General features: G+C 42.5%; 1 protein-coding gene and 1 long non-coding RNA gene across 13 annotated transcripts in view; one reads left to right on the top strand and one right to left on the bottom strand.

The window, feature by feature from the left end:
* The window catches only part of LOC105564698 (probable Ras GTPase-activating protein), a 372283-nt gene that overhangs the window by 350626 nt on the left and 4300 nt on the right, over positions 1–17357 (top strand). For all 12 annotated transcript variants that reach the window (XM_012017274.1, XM_012017271.1, XM_012017273.1 and 9 more), the window contains 8 exons: positions 37–131; positions 11865–12148; positions 12833–13119; positions 13337–13669; positions 13856–14260; positions 14403–14569; positions 14771–16399; positions 16670–16803. In XM_012017274.1, coding sequence (XP_011872664.1) covers positions 37–131; positions 11865–12148; positions 12833–13119; positions 13337–13669; positions 13856–14260; positions 14403–14569; positions 14771–16399; positions 16670–16803 — 3334 coding nt within the window. The remainder of the gene's footprint in view (positions 1–36; positions 132–11864; positions 12149–12832; positions 13120–13336; positions 13670–13855; positions 14261–14402; positions 14570–14770; positions 16400–16669; positions 16804–17357) is intronic.
* Positions 1–17357, bottom strand: part of LOC105564700 — a 112322-nt gene that overhangs the window by 87992 nt on the left and 6973 nt on the right. The window contains exon 2 of the long non-coding RNA XR_001009146.1: positions 11022–11233. This is a non-coding gene — a long non-coding RNA (uncharacterized LOC105564700). The remainder of the gene's footprint in view (positions 1–11021; positions 11234–17357) is intronic.

A 17357-nucleotide genomic window follows, 5' to 3' on the forward strand; every position in this document is an offset into this window, starting at 1 on the left:
GCGCATGCTCACGCGAGTTGCTCGGTTCTGTTTCAGATACATCGTACGAGAAGGCTTGTCGAAGAGGTAGCGCGCCCGCGACCCCCGTGCTCGGCGCGCGACCCCTGGATGTCACCCCGAACAGGATCGTGGTAAGTAAACTCGATTGCAAAGTAATTCGTTAAAAGCGGACGCATCACTCACAATTAACAATGCCATCTCGAGCGGGGTCGTTGTAAATAAATTGCCGAGTAATTCGTTAAAAGCGGATGCCTCAGTCAATGTCGACGATCTACGATTGTATTGTCGTAACATCGTGGCACTCCGCGTCAATTCAAATTATTATTTTCGCGTTGCACTGTAAGGTCCGGTTTTTCATTTTCTGATTAAATACTAACAAGCGGTTAGTCGACTCTCCATCTTTTTACACATGGTATTACTAGAAATGACAAAACGCGCGCTTCGCGCGCGCAGTTTGTAGTTGAGCATTGTGTGTATATTTTTAAGAATTTGTATACATGCAAAGAAGTAATTGTAGGCGCAACGTCAATTTAAAATATAAAATAATTTATCACTCACTGATACGAGTTGCAACAGCAGAGTTGTACATCGTTAACTATATATGTGAAACTGTAACAATATAAATATGTATATGATTATTATAAACTAATTATGTAAAATCAAAATTATTGTATTAAATATACTTTATATTTTATATTTTTAAATACGTATTTATTCAAATAATTATATAAAATACTGAAAAAGTCTTCCTTTTAAATATAAACTCACAAAATTTTATATGTATGGTTTTGTCTCTAACACTTATTCAAATCCTCGTTCGAATCATTTGAATAAATAAAATAAAAACACAACAGATGCTTTATTTCGCACAAGTAACAGATAACAGAAAAATGTAAGACACTTACCTCACCCTTTCTCCGCTGTTGCCCGATGCCTCCTAGACCTGCACATCCTCTCAGATTTCCTTGTTGCACTAACACAACACTCACTCGCGAAAATCATCGATCGCGCAAAATTTCGGGCACTCCCGTACGCGATGTGAAATACCGCGGAACACACCAAATATTATTAACAAATATCGCATGCCTTTCTATGATACAAATTACTCAATCTAACAACTTGCATTTTTGATTCGAAAGAATAAGATAATGAATAAATCACTTTTGAATATAAAACGCAACGCGACCATCGGAAGCATCTGCGATAAAGAAATAGTCCGCAACGAAACGATATTTTACAATCTTTGTCATTCGATCTAATCCTCGAAATAAATTATGTGAGCGAAGTTTCCAGCGACAAATAGTTGTTATTAATTGCGGCAGTTAATCGAGATAATTTTCGATTACATGCACATAATGTAACGATGAGCGATAAGCGACTTTCTTTACTTCCCGCCCGTTCGAGTTGCGAAGAACGACGGAGCGAATTACAGCGCGAACGCCGAAGTCGCACAAATTTCTCTCTTTTCCCGAAAATGGAACAGATTACACGAAACCGATAGATAATTAAAAGCGCGGTGCGTAAACGAGATGTAACCGCGACAAGATACCACGGTTTACATTAATAATTTAGATGAGTTAGTCTCGTGAAATATCAATAAAGAGCCGTCGCCTCAACATGCAATTCGTTTCTCATTACAAGTTATAGAAATTGAATAATTAATCGAGGAACGTTACTTGTTACTAATAAAGGTGTGCAAATCAATAGCGTTTTATCCCTGCATTCATCGCGATCGAGTCTTGGAAACCGATAACGCAAAAGTAACACGACGCACGGAGCGACTCTCGCTGCTGCCTGCCGGCACGACGTTCGGCGAGCGAATGATAGGTGCGGCGACCTTCGAGTACACGATGGCATGCAAAAACATCGTACGTCACCGCGCCGAGAGAAAAACAACAACGAACGTTGAGAATTCATTGTCCCGCCTACGAAATTGAAAATACTATACTGAATATTTTACATTACCTTGTTCCGCGACTGTTAGTACGTTTTGTGTATCATTCTTGGAGTTATTGGTATTGATTAAATGAACGATTAATTCTGTTCAATCGAGAAAATGTTTCGAAGCAAAAATCGTTGTTACTTAAATTCTAATTACTAAGATTAGAGATTTTACCTCAATAGTTGATGCATACAAATGTACTATATATTACTAAATCACAAATCTTCATTCACTATGAATCTAAAAGAGAAGTGAAGCACACCACGCTTCGAGAAAACCAATCAGTATCGCGAAAAAGAGGCCTCAACTGTTCGATATTAATGACATTCGCGCTGATAACATCTCTTTTTTAGAAAGGGAAAAGGGATTAGAGAAAAGTCCTTTGAGAAAAGTATTATGAGATAGGTTTCTAATATGAGATAGCAGGTTTTCAACACCCAAATTCAATCACACATTTTTTTCGCAATGATTACATAATTTAACAATAAATTTTCCACTAAATTCGCTTCAAGGACAATGACTTCATTGCGGAATCAATTCATGATGTCTATTAATTTAAACAGGAACCTCGCTATCCCATATTAGGATCCTATGTCATAATAGGGAACTCTATCTAAGAAGAGAAAAAGAATCGACTAATCTCTGGGCCTAAATGTGTATCTACACGGAGATAATTTTTTCTTTAAATTTTACCATTCTACTAGTAAAATGTTTGTAAGTATAATTATTAGTAAAATGTATGGTAAAACTTAAAAAAACTCATAAAATTCTTCAAAACGCCATGTTGTTCCACGTTCACATGATTTTCATAAGATAAATTTTAAGAAAAAAATTCTCTCCCTATGCTCATTAATAATAACTATTTACGAATGACGAGTGTGTAACAGGTATTTATCACTAAGAAAAACGATAGAAATACTACTGTCGCCGATTACCGTTCCCACTGAATCTTCCATTCTAAATTCCCTAGAATATCGTGAGTGTTTATAACAAAATCCAAATTACGATCGATTTTTTTAACGGAAGATTCGCAACTATTGACCCAAAATCTCAAGGATATGTTTTTCGCTGCAAAAAGTCGAATATCTTTAAGAACTTAAAAAAAAGAATCGTCACAATTGTGCCATAGATAATGTTTACTTAATGAAATCTGATTCGATTGTGTAACTTTTGTCTCTATCCCATTCGTCCCGCGCTTTAACAGTGTCCTCTCGTAAATTGAAACCCGGCCCATTCCGCGTGTATCGCGGTTCGGCCGCTCATGAATGAAAATTGATTCTCCAGAGGTGAAAGAGCCCGGGATGAAGAGCTTCCCTTCGGATGGTCGAGGACGTACATAGTTTACGCCGGCTCGTCGGCCAACTTGATGCCCGGCGCGTTGAATATTCACGAGGGCTCCGCCGAAATACCCGTGTCTGTGGATCCGCGCGCACGATACGTTGTAATTAGTTCGTTATACCGATATGTTCCGTATATAGACCGCCTCACCGCGACGACGACGTCGACGACGACGACGACGACGGCGGCGGCGGCGGCGGCGACGGGTTCAGCGATCTCATTTTCCACGGGCGCTTGGCGTTAACCGATCCGCGGCTATATTTAACGTCGCCGCCCGGGAGGGAGTCCCGGCGCTTTCGTCTGACAATTTCACGTTAATTTAATTAAATTGAATGGGAGGCGGGGGGACGGGGCCGCATTCGCCGTCACGGTGATACATCTACCTGCCTCTCACTGTCGATATTATCGGGCTGACAATCGACGTAATGATGGAGTGATTCGCGCCTGGTGCGGCGAATCGGATTTTCTCCAGCGGGAAACGTCCGTGCGATATCGCGAAGTCTGTGATTACCTGCGGCGCTATCCGTTCTGTCATTATCGCGAGTAGAAGCGACTCCGAAACGTCTCGCCAATTTGTACGCTCGCCGGGCATTTAACGCTAAATGTAGCGTTCTAATTCCTGCTTTATTAACGAGAAAGTGGCGATCAGCGTTTAAACGTAAATGACCGTTAAATTACACGAGACGCTTTAGCTCTTATTTGTTCAACATGAAAGTAGCGAGATCAGCAGTTAAATCATAACGATCGTTAATTAAACAAATGTGTCTTACAATTGGACGCGTGACGAAAATATCGAGCGGTGACTTCAAGCCGAGCGTTACATCGCTCGTCTAATGCACTCAGAAAAAAAGTTTCTTTTAAATCAAACAAATTTCCTTTGAATTTTGGCCTTACTAGACTTGTATTTAATTTCAAAGAAATGGTATCTTTACCTTAACCAAAATTTTAATTGATTAACGACTGGAATCTCTAAGATAATTCACATCTATTTCTTTAAATATAGCAAACGTTTTGGTAGAAATAAACCAAAATTTAGTAGATTCGAAGAAACGTGATTTTAACGTATCTCATCTTTATTTAACTTAAATAAATCGTTTTTCTAGATGTGAGATAACAAGCGGCCACAAACTTTTTTTACAGCGTCGAATTTGCATTGAATCGAGCAAACGTCGTGATCGCCGGATTTTACTGTTATATAAGATATTTAGCTTTCACCCCCCCCCCCCCCCAGCCACCAGATGCCACAATCGCACGTTAAATTTCTTATTGCCTCGCACGCGCTCGCAGATCGTTATCGGGAACACTTTTGTGTCAGCGGCGTCTTAGCGCGCGCGTTAACTTCGCGGATTAGATCTCGGCTAATCACGCGCGGATTCTCTCGTGCAGATTTATCGGCGTTTCTTGCGGGATCAAGTCGGACGAAGGTTTACTCCGTACAACCACATTTCGAGATATATTATCAGATTAACGTTCCTCTTGGGGCAAGATGTTCCCATGCCGATCGGCGAGTCCCCGATAACGGAAGATACATTGTCACATCGTTTTATGTGTATGTATAAAACTTATATCCAAACTTTTATTACTTCTGTTTTCTCGGGCAGATGGCAGATATCCCTATCTTGGCTCTTCCATTCATGCTCCGTTCGCCAATCGCGAAAACAAGATTTCAATCTCCCGATCACGTATCTTCGATCTCACAAATCTCCCGAGTCGCCAACCTGCTGATGTCGCCTTCCTCTTCGAAGGCGAAACACGTTGTTTTCGCGTTTCGGAAGCAGCCTATTTTCTCGCAAATCCCGACGGGATTTCTCGAGTTTTTCTCTCGAATATATGATTCTCTACAAGTGTTTTGCATGAAATATACAGGGATAAGTGTTTACTCTCTCTAAATATCTTCCAGAATTGTTATTCTGTAAAATTGTTCCTATGAATGTCAATTTATCTGCATTGTTGTCCGTTCTATTGAGGACAATTCGTATTTAATTAGAAAACATACAACGAAGAAAATATCGATCCAAGCTTCGTACACGAGCAGGTGTTCTCAATTCCCACGTGCTAGATTAAGTCGCGGAGCGAGCGTTTGCCCGCCAAATTTTTCTATGAGCCAAACGTATTTACGGATTAAAGTTATGTAGTCACTTTCGTGTCCCTGCAGTTAAGCAAAGTAATTCCTATTGTAAAATGGTGTAAAAATTATAGACAATAAATTTCAATTAATGCCGATTCTATCACAAATTAGATAGAAACTGTCGATACGAAAGTGAAAGATAGGCGTGTTGCAGCCGTCAATAAATCTTCCAAAAAAGAAACTTTTTAAAAAAAAAACACGCTGTTTTTACGATGCTCGGTGCGTGACGGCGGTTTACACATTCTGCGTTCGATCGGAAGGGGACTCGCAAGCTCGTTGGCAAAGGGTTTTAAAGGAACAAAAGGACGAACGGACTGGTTTCGAGGCAAGTCGTGACAACTATACGCTGGTGTTTCCGGTTGAGAAACGTCGCAGGCTACCGTTTACGAGACGAATTATTTGCTAGTTGTCCCCTGTGCACGGCTTAATAATTCGATTGCCAATCCAGATATTTAAATGTGAAAAAAGGAGTGACGAATTATTTTGTAAATCACACAGAGAGATTTTCTTTTCAAATTTATCTTGAAAATATTTTGTAATCGTGGGACAACAAGGCATTTCAAAGAATTTTAGGAGACTTACTAGTAAAATGTATGGTAAAATTTCAAAAACTCTCATAAAATTCTTCAAAATGCCACGTTGTCCCACGATTATACGATTTTCAGGGTAAATTTTAGAAGAAAATTCTCTCCGCGTAGTCTTTCCTCAACAGCCTTGAAAAAGTTAAAAGAATAAACGACGCAATTGGAGAATTAATTGAAGAAAATTACAAGCTTGGACAATATAAAGTCTTGAATAAACTATAAATGAAGATTGCGGATCTACAGTTTACATTAATTTTAAATAGTCTTTACAGCTTCGCGTCCGTCATACTTGAACACTCGCGGAACATAACGGAAATGAATAAATTTACGCGCGTGCAAGTGCAACAAAGGAAACATTTGAGGCGTTTCGATCGACGGGCTCATTGCGTACGTGGGGCACGTTCTACGCAAGAGAGCGGGACCGATCGCAGATGCAATCAGCGGACGCTGCCGTGTGTCACAATCTCCGATTTGAGAACCCCCCGAAGACGTTTTTGTCCTTACCGGTGTCGGGGACGGAGGAGCGCGCCCGTAGAAGAGGGACTATGAGGGGAACCGAGGGGTTTAGCCCGTTTTGCCTTACCTGAATGCAGGGGCAGAGTTTTCGGTCGCGGCACAAAGGTGCGCGCCCCAAGGATCCCTTGACTTCGGCTACCCGGATGAGCCAACATCTGCGTCAGTCGGCGACGAGATTTCGCGGCGAAATCTCGCGGAACGAAGTTTGTCGCATTCGGGGGACATCTTGTCAAATGGTGGCGGATAAAAGTCTTATAATCGTCGTTGTGTTTCAAAAATATTAACAAGTTAATCTACTCTAAAACGTTACATCGGCCTGCGAACTGACAAATCTATAATTACGCACGACGTGATTAGATTTACTTCGTGGCATTTCAAAAAGAATTATTTGGGTTCGTTGAAAATCCGATGTATGTAACTAACTGTGTAATTAGTGTCGAACGAAAAAGATTGTAGGAAGATGAAATTACAGTCTGTCCAGAAATTTGTTCAACCCTGATTTTGTGCCGAGTTATATAAAAAAATATTAATTGCAAATAAAAACAGTGAATTTAAACAGTTTTCTCGACAAAATTATTAGTGATGCTTCGCATAAATAATACTTCTTCGTGTAAACTTGAAAGAAATTTGACCGGAGTTGCCGCGTTTTCGATAAATATTTTTGTAATAATTTAATTTAATTTAATTTATTGCTGCGAAAGTGAGATGCAGTGAAAGAGAGGTAATATTGAAAATCGAAAGCAAAAGGTGAGGCACCGACAGAAAGTTGTTGTTACAAAGCTTACGTGCTAGAATTAAGTATAAAACAAAGATCGGGGCAAATAAAAAACACTACGCATAACGCATGAAGGTAACGCAAAAAAGGACGTAACATAGCAGTGTTACTCGAAAGAGAAAGCAGACGCTGCAATGTAGTTAGATGCCGAGGAACGAAAAGAGGCGAGAGAGGAGGATGGTAATTTATTGTAAAATAATCATTCCCATCAAGATTCAATTCCTGGCGCCTTTCAATTGAGCACATAAAACCGTGGTATTCTGATGAAAACCTAAATCGAGATTTGAGAGAACGATTTGTGTCACTTCTCGCTAGGCTTTCTACGAAACGTCTCATGTTTCTTGAGCTCTCGAATCTTTACAACTGTAAATTTATAAAAAACAAAATAATCTGCTTATTTAAGAATCTGAAAAACGATTGTTAAATTGATTTAAAAAATTAACAATTGTAGTGTTTACTTAAATTTTAAACTAAACCCGTTTTAAAACTAAATGTTTAAAAGCAATTACAACTGTGGTCCAAACTCGTTTAAAAATATATAATTTCGTGAATTAAAAACATGATATAAATAATTATCGTTTTAAATGTCATCGAAAAAAGCTTCTATAAAGAACGGAAAGGATGTGGAATTAAAATGTTTTTCATAAAAGATATATTTTAATCGATATAAAACGATGTTAAAAATTAACTGACACATCTTGTCTCTCCTGTGGGCCTATCCTGTAAGAATACTCTGCAATGCTGCATCTCCATAAGCTATAAATAGCACCGTAGAGCAAGAGAGAAAGTTCGAAGAGCGAAACGAAGAAAGAGATAAAGAGCTTATAGAGCGAAGATCTTGTACAGAGCAGACCTATTGATTTCAAAAGAAAAGGGTATACCTGCGCGCGCGCGCGCACGTGAAACGAAGATCTGTTTATAGCCGACCCAAGCACATTCCATGACTTTGTTAGGACGCCGTGGCGAAAGAGACAAAATGCGTTCACGTAATGCATCGATCGGTCATTATCCTCGCCGATGCATGACGCTGCTCGTCAGCTAAGTCATGAAATCCAATATGATGCAGCATGGACAAAAAGCGCCCGATCGTGGCACGATGAGTCGCGGAAGTATTCAGACGATCGTCGCGCGCGGAGAAAAGTAAGGTCGCTCATAGCCGTTTAAAGGGCCTTCCGATTTAAATCGCCGACTGGGATCGGTTTTGGCCGCCTCGTTCCGCAAGGCCACTCGACAGGACCCAAGGACACATGTAGTCCCTCGGGCGCGTTCGAGATGTCGCTTTCGAAGTTGTAAAACTACCTGAGCACGGGTCCGAGGAATTTTGGGTCCGCATCGTTTTTTCATTCATCGGTTAACTGCTGCACGGGGAATGTCCCGAAATACAGTGTCACGTGCGAAACGTGAAACTCGTGTCGTACGATATTAAAATTCTTTCTCGCGATCCCCGCCTCGTGCGCACGCGAGAGTAACATCCGCGGATACGGCCAGCGACGAGTCGCCGCGCCGAAGATACAGAGAATGTGGAGTATTTCGACGAGAAAGAACCCGGACGCGTAGTCGTTTTCGAAAAAATTTTACGGGTAGATGAGCCACCGTACCGGTCGCCCGCGGTAGATTCTCGAAGAGTCCAGTGAACAACTCCAGTGAAGAATGTTAAATCGAAGAATGTGTCGTAATGAAACTTTTGTGCAGCGCGCACCGGCGACGAGAGGTGTATTTTAATTGAGAGCCGAGTGGAGATTTTGTGAGGGGTAAAATCTCGAAGGGGGTGTCTGTAAGGATTTCCATTCCAAGGACTTCCCGACCGAAACGCGGGCGATTAAGTTGCATCCTGACACTGGGCCAAGCTTTATCTCTCGCGTGCATGTGTGCGTGCACGATAATGCGGCGATTTACCGCGACGATAATACGCTCCGTGACGGCTAGATCGTTTTCGACCTGGTAACGGGCGCCGCATAGAGTAAACACGTTTCGCGCGAAGCAGCAGCAACGCGCTGCTGTCGGCGAATCTTAATTATTGCGATTTCATTGCACGCTGCATTGCGCAAAGATTTTCTGAGATCGTTGCGTCTAGAAACGTGGAAATTTGGGAAAACAAGTGCCCATGGAAGACAAGTGGAAAGTAAGTTTACAGAGTCGTCCAGAAGTAAACTCCTGGACTTCCGTTCTGTATTGCGAAAATAAGATAATATTAGACAATAAATATAAATTGAGGAAAGAACGTTTCTCACTGTTATGGTAACACTGCGATATAAACTAATAGATGATAAAAATGCTATATAACACTATTTAATTTAACAAACAACCTTCAAACACTAGAATTATCGAACGACAGATTTTGTGAGAGATGTTTCGCGAGGGATGAAACTTTACTTTAACAGCCTGAAATATTGTACATAGACTGGTGAACGCGCGCCGCCTCGTTTCGCGATGTAAAAGTATCATAAAACCCAAGAAAAGTGCTGATTAAACGTTTATCCCTCTCTCGCGCACGGCCGATTTTATTTGGAACCGCGCGAATGGTGAGAACAAAAATGTGCGTCAAGCCAATGGAGGAGAACGAAGACGACAAAGTTGTCAGCATGATCGTCAACTATTTTAGTGCGAGGGTAAATATCGCGGACGGCTGTCGCGGGAAACCAAAGTCCATTTGCGAAGTCCACATTAAGAGAGTACTCAATTCTTTACTAGCAAAGAATTGTTTTATCTCTCTTTATTTCTTGTTTCTCTTGTTTATAAATCAATCGCTCGTACATTATAACTTCTCTTCAAAATGTTTCTTTCATTCTTGAAAATACCGCTTGCGCGGTTTCTCCCAATTTTAAAAACAATTCCGTAAGGCTCTCCCTAAGATCGCGCCTACTTGTTTAACAGCAAATTTTTTGAACTTTCTCAAACGTACACTGAAAAAAATTTCTGGTTGAATATGGACGAATCAGATAATTCCTTTAGGATTTACCAGAATTCCTTTAGGATTTACCAGAATTCCTGCAATCCTACAGAAATTCTGGTAAATCCTAAAGGAATTCTGGTAAATCCTAAAGGAATTATCTGATTCGTCCATATTCAACCAGAAATTTTTTTCAGTGTACAGTGTCTTAATTATCATTAGTGTCTGGACCTCAGTTTCACTAGGACTCACATTTTCATAACCTTTATTCCCATCTATACATCGATGAGTTTCAGGCTGTAGTTCACACAGCTTCTATAGAAGTCTGTGGTAGTACATGCATACAGCCTGAAACTCACTGATTTGTATAGATGAGAAAAATGATGATAAAAATGCAGGTCCCGGCATTGATGAATAAGACTGTACATCCCGTCGAAAAGGCTCGATATTTTTGGAAAAGCTTGATATTTGCGAAAAATACTTGATATTTTTTAATTACCGATTGCGTATAAAACCTCTTGGCACATATACTTTTATTATCAAGTAAACAATGATACACGTTATATGTGACAGAAGAAAGTCCTCATCGTGCCACTTAAGCCACCGGCTCACTATTTTTCCTACTAGACTGCTTGCGAGAGCCAATAAGGATGCGGAGTTTTAGATCAGATGACCTAAGGCTAAATCCTGATTGGCTCTCGTAAGCAATCCAGTAGGAAAAATAGTATCTCGTGCCGTTGGCTTTAGTACGTGGTCGCGTTTAAAGCTCGGAAATTTTTAAAAATATAGTTGGTATATTTTTTATCGCCTACAAAATATAAGTGGGAAAGAAAAAAGATGTAGCTTACCTAATCGATACTGTTGGACATTAGAATATGTTTCTTACTGCGGCGTTTGTCGAACAAGCTACGAAGTTTCCTTCTGCTGTATGTCCGAAAGTGTATCAAGTTTTTCCAAGTGGCAACCAGCCAAATCCGTTCTCTTTCGACGGTCCGAAAGAAATATAGCAGACTCACAAGTCCGGAAGTAGAATAATGCGTTCTCTCTGGTGATAAACAACCTGCAAAATGAGAGACAAGAAAATAGTGAGATTAATAGTGTAGGTGTATATGAATTTATGTATTATACAAAGAAAAGCTCAAGACATTATACAAGAAATTCTTCTCAGGCAGAGTAATGTGAAACTTGCGCTTCCGTATTTTATATAAAATTAGTAAAGACTGTATATATGTATATCAAAATCTATGCATATTAATGCATATTATGCTATATTCATTTATTTATCTTATTTTTGCTGTGTGCATTGTAACTTGTACAAGTTGATATAAAAAAATAACAAATTTCACCAGCAGTGTTTGGTTAACATATTTTGATTATTTCATATAAAATATATTTTTATATGAAATATATTTTTTATTTTAATTAAATACTGCAATGTCAATGGCTGTCAAATAAATATTTTTTAATTCACAAAAATACTTGTTAATTAAAAAAATATATATATTGAACTTAAAAATATATATATATTTAAAGAAACACTGCTAAAAACGCATTTGGTAACATCAACAATTTTTCTCAGTGTAGGTACAGGTAATACGGTTTTCGAGCGAGATATATGCGCTTGCGAATTGTGGCTGGTGTACCAAATCCCGCGCACGATTCATAAAGAAATCGTCTTTTCTGAATTGCAGAACTTCTTCTCGAAGCGGTCGTTCCGGTCGAACCCTCTGAAGAGGACGAAGAGCGTAACGAAGCTTGAACGACAGAAGCAACGGGGCGCCGGTCTCCGGGGATGCCGCTCGCACGAGTCTCTGCTGTGCGGTCAGGCGGTGACCTCGATGGACCTCGCGGCGGTGACGCCGCTGCATCCGAGTCTCCTCGGCAGGCCTCACTGCTTCCAGGTCACGCCGAGCACCGGCGGGCCCAAGTATTTCAGCTGCAGAACCGCTCACGAACGGGACCAGTGGTTGCACAGGTCAGTTGGGCCGGGCCGCGCGTCGCTTTTTACTTATCGCCCCGTCAAATTAAATCGCTGTTTCGTTTTCATCATGCGAGGATGACGTATACCTGATCGTCTCGGAACCGAGTACCGTACGCGACGCTCTAGATTCACCGCTCAGCTTCTCGGTACATAAAGTCCCTGATAGACGACACTTGACTTGAATTATGCAAAGTTGGAGCATTCATCTCGATAGTAGCGCGAACGAATCGAGAGTATATACATATGCAAATTAGAACATTGTCATAAAAAGAGTACAGTCTCCTAGTAGGAGATAGGATCTGAAATATGAGATAGCGGGATTTCTGTTAAATTAACAGGCATCATCGGTTGATTCCACCACGGATTTATTGCCTTTGGAGCGAAATCTCTTTAGTTGAAAATTCATTGTTAGATTGTGTAATCGTGATTGAATTTGGATGTTGAAAACCTGCTGTCTCGTAATAGAGAACTTTCCTCTATACTCAGTGACAACTACAACGCGGTTCTAGCTTGTCACTTTAACTTTGTCGCTTATACTTGGCGCGAGACACTACCGTGTTTGATTTTGGAGTTTCCTGGGATCCTGAGATAAATCTAAATTCGACTCGATCCTTATTTGATCCAATTGTCTACGTGATTCGTAGGCGAACGGGCTTTTTATTTCTATTGTATGCGCAGCTTAAGGAAATCCGTTCAGCCGGATGCGGAACAGACACGCCGAACGGACAATTCCCTGCAGATCTGGTTGCTGGAGGCGAAGGGCGTGCCCGCGAAGAAGCGGTATTTTTGCGAGGTCTGCCTCGACAGCACCTTGTACGCGCGAACGACTGCCAAGCTGAAGGCCGACTTGTGCTTCTGGGGCGAGCATTTCGACTTCCACCACTTGCCCTCTGTCAACACCATCCAGGTGAACTTGTACAGGGAAGCGGACAGGAAAAAGAAGAGGGACAAAAATGTTTTAATCGGTAAGCATTCGATTACGAACGGTCTTAATATTTTTAGATTGCGTTCATGATCCAATTTTTTTCTTACATTATGTATACTTCATATCTATATGCGGGAGAATGTCAAACTGTATGTAGAGGTAAATTCAAAATGTGCACTTAAAAACACGCGGGCACCAAATTATACGCGAGTTATCGTAATCAATGTTACGTGATGCAAATGTATTGTCCTTTCTAGGATCCGTCAGTATACCAGTACACAATGTGACATCGCGTTATTTGACGGAGAAGTGGTATCCCGTGGTAGGTGACAAGGGACCTCTCAAGGAGCCTCCTGCGCTAAGAGTAAAGTGCCGTTTCCAGTCGGTTGACATATTGCCGGTTCAGGTGTATCAAGAGTTTCTGGAATATCTGAAAACCGATTACGCGTCGCTATGCGAAAAATTGGAACCCGTCATCGGCGTCAAGGCGAAGGAAGACATCGCGACTGCCCTGGTAGCGGTGATGCAACGGGAGAAAAAGGCGCCGCAATTCCTCGCCGACCTCGTCATGATGGACATTCATCGAATAGGTCAGTCTTCATTCGCACAACTAATTCTGGCGCATCGAAAATTCTTAATATCTCAATTAACGCCTTTTTTTCAAGCACGATTATGTCTTTTGTCCCAAGCACGCTTGCGAGAATTCGCAATTCTTACTTTATTTCTTTTCTGTTTTCGATTTTTAGTTTTGTCAACATTTCTGTTAAATATTTCAGATGACGAAAGACTCACTTTTCGAGGGAATTCGTTAGCCACGAAGGCGATGGAAGCCTACTTGAAGTTAACCGGTGACAGATATCTACAGGAGACTCTGGGAGCCGTCGTGAGAGGCGCAGTCGAAGGCGGCGATTGCGAAGTGGATCCACTCAAGGTCGCTTCCGTCGCCGCCTTGCACAAACAACAGCAGAACCTTCGCAACGCCGTGGAGCTGGCTTGGAGCAGAATACTATCGAGCCATGCGCATTTTCCGCTAGAATTACGCGAATGCTTCCGCATTTTCCGCGAGCGTCTGGCCGATCTGGGCCGCGAGGACATCGCAGACAATCTCATCTCCGCATCGATCTTTCTTAGATTCCTCTGTCCCGCCATTCTCAGTCCGTCTCTATTCAACATTACGCACGGTAAGGCAAAGCGTAATCAATTGATTTCTTTCATTGATACGCCTTCTTGATTATTAACGCGTATAATGTTCATATATATTTGTAATATCCTCCATTATATCCCACCCGCAATACGATAAACAGAAAATAATTTCTACTTTAGAATATCCGAATGAGAAGGCGGCGAGAAATCTCACTCTGGTCGCGAAGACGCTCCAAACGCTTGCAAACTTCACGAGATTCCAGGGCAAGGAAAATTTCATGGAATTCATGAACGATCTACTCGAGCGCGAGGCTCCGTCTATGAAGAACTTCTTGCAGCTAATTAGCGTAAGTATTTCATGATATTTTGTTTCATCTTTTAATCTCCATAATTCTGTATCGTTTTAATTGAATAGTCTAATGGAAAAGACATAAAATTACTTTTCTGTACGAATAAAACTATCTAACTGTATACGATTATATTTATAACTAAAGTATATAATTGTTCAAGGTAAAAGATGAGTAATGAATAATCTTTCTGCTCAACAGAGTCCACTACCAAAGGACGCACCAACTAATAACTCGCTCGAGTTTGATGGCTACATAGATTTGGGCAAGCAATTGTCTCTGCTGCACGCTCTTTTGCGAGAAAGTGTGACGGCGATCGCGCCATCCTCGCCATCGATGTCACCGTCGCGATTACCCGAGATCCTCGATAGGATCTCCGTGGCTTTGGATCAACCGGGCCCAAGTCCCGCGCCCGCTGCGCATCGTTACCCGAATCTGCAGAACAATATTTTCCGCTATAACGACCCGACGATCGCCAACAGCAACACGAATCTCTCCATCTCGGCCACGTCGACGCTGAGCAATCATAGCACGATAAACGGCACGATCAGAGACAGCAACGAGGTGCTGCAGAGCAACACTTTAGGCCACAACAGTTCGCGCAGCCCGAACGTTGCCAGAGCGGCGACTCTACCGCGAAATGCTTACATGCCAGCGAACGGCAAGCTGCAGTTGCAAATCAGCTCCGATGATTATCCTCTGGAGCCGCCAGCGTTCGTGTCGCGCTCGCCGACACCGATCACGCGGCAACACAGGCCGCTCGGGCCCAACCGATCCGGACCGGGTTACAGACTGACAGCCAGCGCGAGCCTGGCGAACGTCAATCACTGCCAGACCCATCCGACAAGCCCCACGCGTTCCGAGAGTCACAACAACCTGAAGGACTCCAATTACAACATCACCGCGTCACCACAAAGCATCCAGTCGAGTAACGGCAGCATTGTCTCGCAGCAGCAACAGCAGCAACAGCATCGGCACAACATCGCGCGCCTCGCGCAGAGTCTCGACATCCACGACCGCGAGGACAACTTCAATCACAACAACTATAACGTCTCGAGATCGGCCAGCCGAAACCATTGTAACAAGGAGGAGAACGCTAATCAGACCCAGCATCGCAATTACAACAATGTCTCGAAGACCACGGTGAACGCCAATGTGGTCGTCAATCCGCCTACGAATCTCACGCTGTCGATCAATCATCAGCCCAATAATAATTACAACACCTCCAAGGCAAACAACGCGTCCGCGAACGGCAATCTTGACGAGCTGTCCGATTTGCTGAGATACGCGGACGACGAAGTGTCGGAATCCAAGTCGCAGAAGGGTTCGCAGATCTCCATCTCGCAATTGAGCAACGTGGCTTCTTCGGGCTATCAGAGCTTCGCCGCTTACAGTCAGAGCTCCAGCCCGGTGGATCTCAGCAGCAACAATGCGAACGCGCACATTCTCAGTACGGCGCCACTGGCATTCGCCAATCCTGTTTACCACATGGAGTCGAATCACGCGAGGACAGGCAGACGAGGCAGCAGCAGCTCCGAAGAGAGAGACGGCAGCGGCGGCGGCGGCGTCGATAGTGTGAGAGGCGTCGATCTGAGCCCCTCGCCACCGCCCAAGAACAACGCGCGAAATCACCAGAGAAATGCTCAGAATCAGTGGCGACAGGGCAATCAGAATCACAGGAACAACGCGGAGCACGCGCAGGATGTTTGCTGCACGAAGCTGCGAAGGAGACTCTCCCTCGATTCCACGAGGGACCTGTCGGACACCAGTGAGGAAGAGAACTGCACCACCAGGAGAAGCAAGTCTCGCAGTCATCGAAGCATCGATCAGGTGAGCCAACGAGAGATACTTGCAGCTCGTTTTACTCGGCTATGGGCAATCGGTGAGGCGACATAAATTGAATCAACGATCGTTTCTTGACTATGGAAAAATCTCTACGATTCTTCGAAGACTGTATAAACCGAGTTGTGAATAACAAATTCTTTACTTTGCTATGGATTTACCGACTATGTATACAATGATGGTAATTTTCCGTAACGTCGTCTAACGTTCCTTCTCTATCTGTCCCGTAACTAACACGCCACGTTTCTTCGTTTCCAGTACGAGGTGGATCTGTATGAGGTGGAAAGGCTACAGAATAGCGTAGATCGGCTGCGATTGCGCGCGCGATTAGGCGCCGAGGATGCCGATTTAGACCTCGCGTCCGACAACAACATGAAGAGCATCATTTCCAGGTACTTGATCCCCATTTCCGCGCTAGCGCCGCTAAAACGATTACCGAATCTTTGCCTGAGTGTGAACCCTGATACCACCGTGATCATTATCACCGTCTACGCCGTATTTCACTTCGACGTCTCGCCATATTCAGCCACTCGATCTTCCATGTCCTCATTTCTCGACTTGTCGTGAAATTCATTTCAAGTCTCCATAAAGAAATGCTACAGTCACGTAGAATGACTCGTTCGAAATTGGCAAATCTCGTTGATGGGAAATACAGTTTCGTGGATATTAAAATACGTATAAATTCGTCGATTAATTACCAACGGGATCGCATTTCAATTTTATTGACAATAAGCGACGATTTTGGACACTAGACTTAGAGATTGTTGTCCATCTCGCGATTTTCGACACTAGACTTAGAGATTATTGTCCATCTCGTGCCTGAAGATGAACGTCGTCTAATCGCGTGTACCACTTTTTCTATGTCTAACGGAACTAATGGGGAAACACTCACCCGTGTATGAACGGGCTACTTTATCGAAACGATGTATGTTTAACTGATTGTGTG

Source organism: Vollenhovia emeryi, unplaced genomic scaffold (genome assembly GCF_000949405.1).
Source record: "Vollenhovia emeryi isolate VEMERY1.0 unplaced genomic scaffold, V.emery_V1.0 DF939160.1, whole genome shotgun sequence".
In the NCBI taxonomy this organism is placed as follows: domain Eukaryota; kingdom Metazoa; phylum Arthropoda; class Insecta; order Hymenoptera; family Formicidae; genus Vollenhovia; species Vollenhovia emeryi.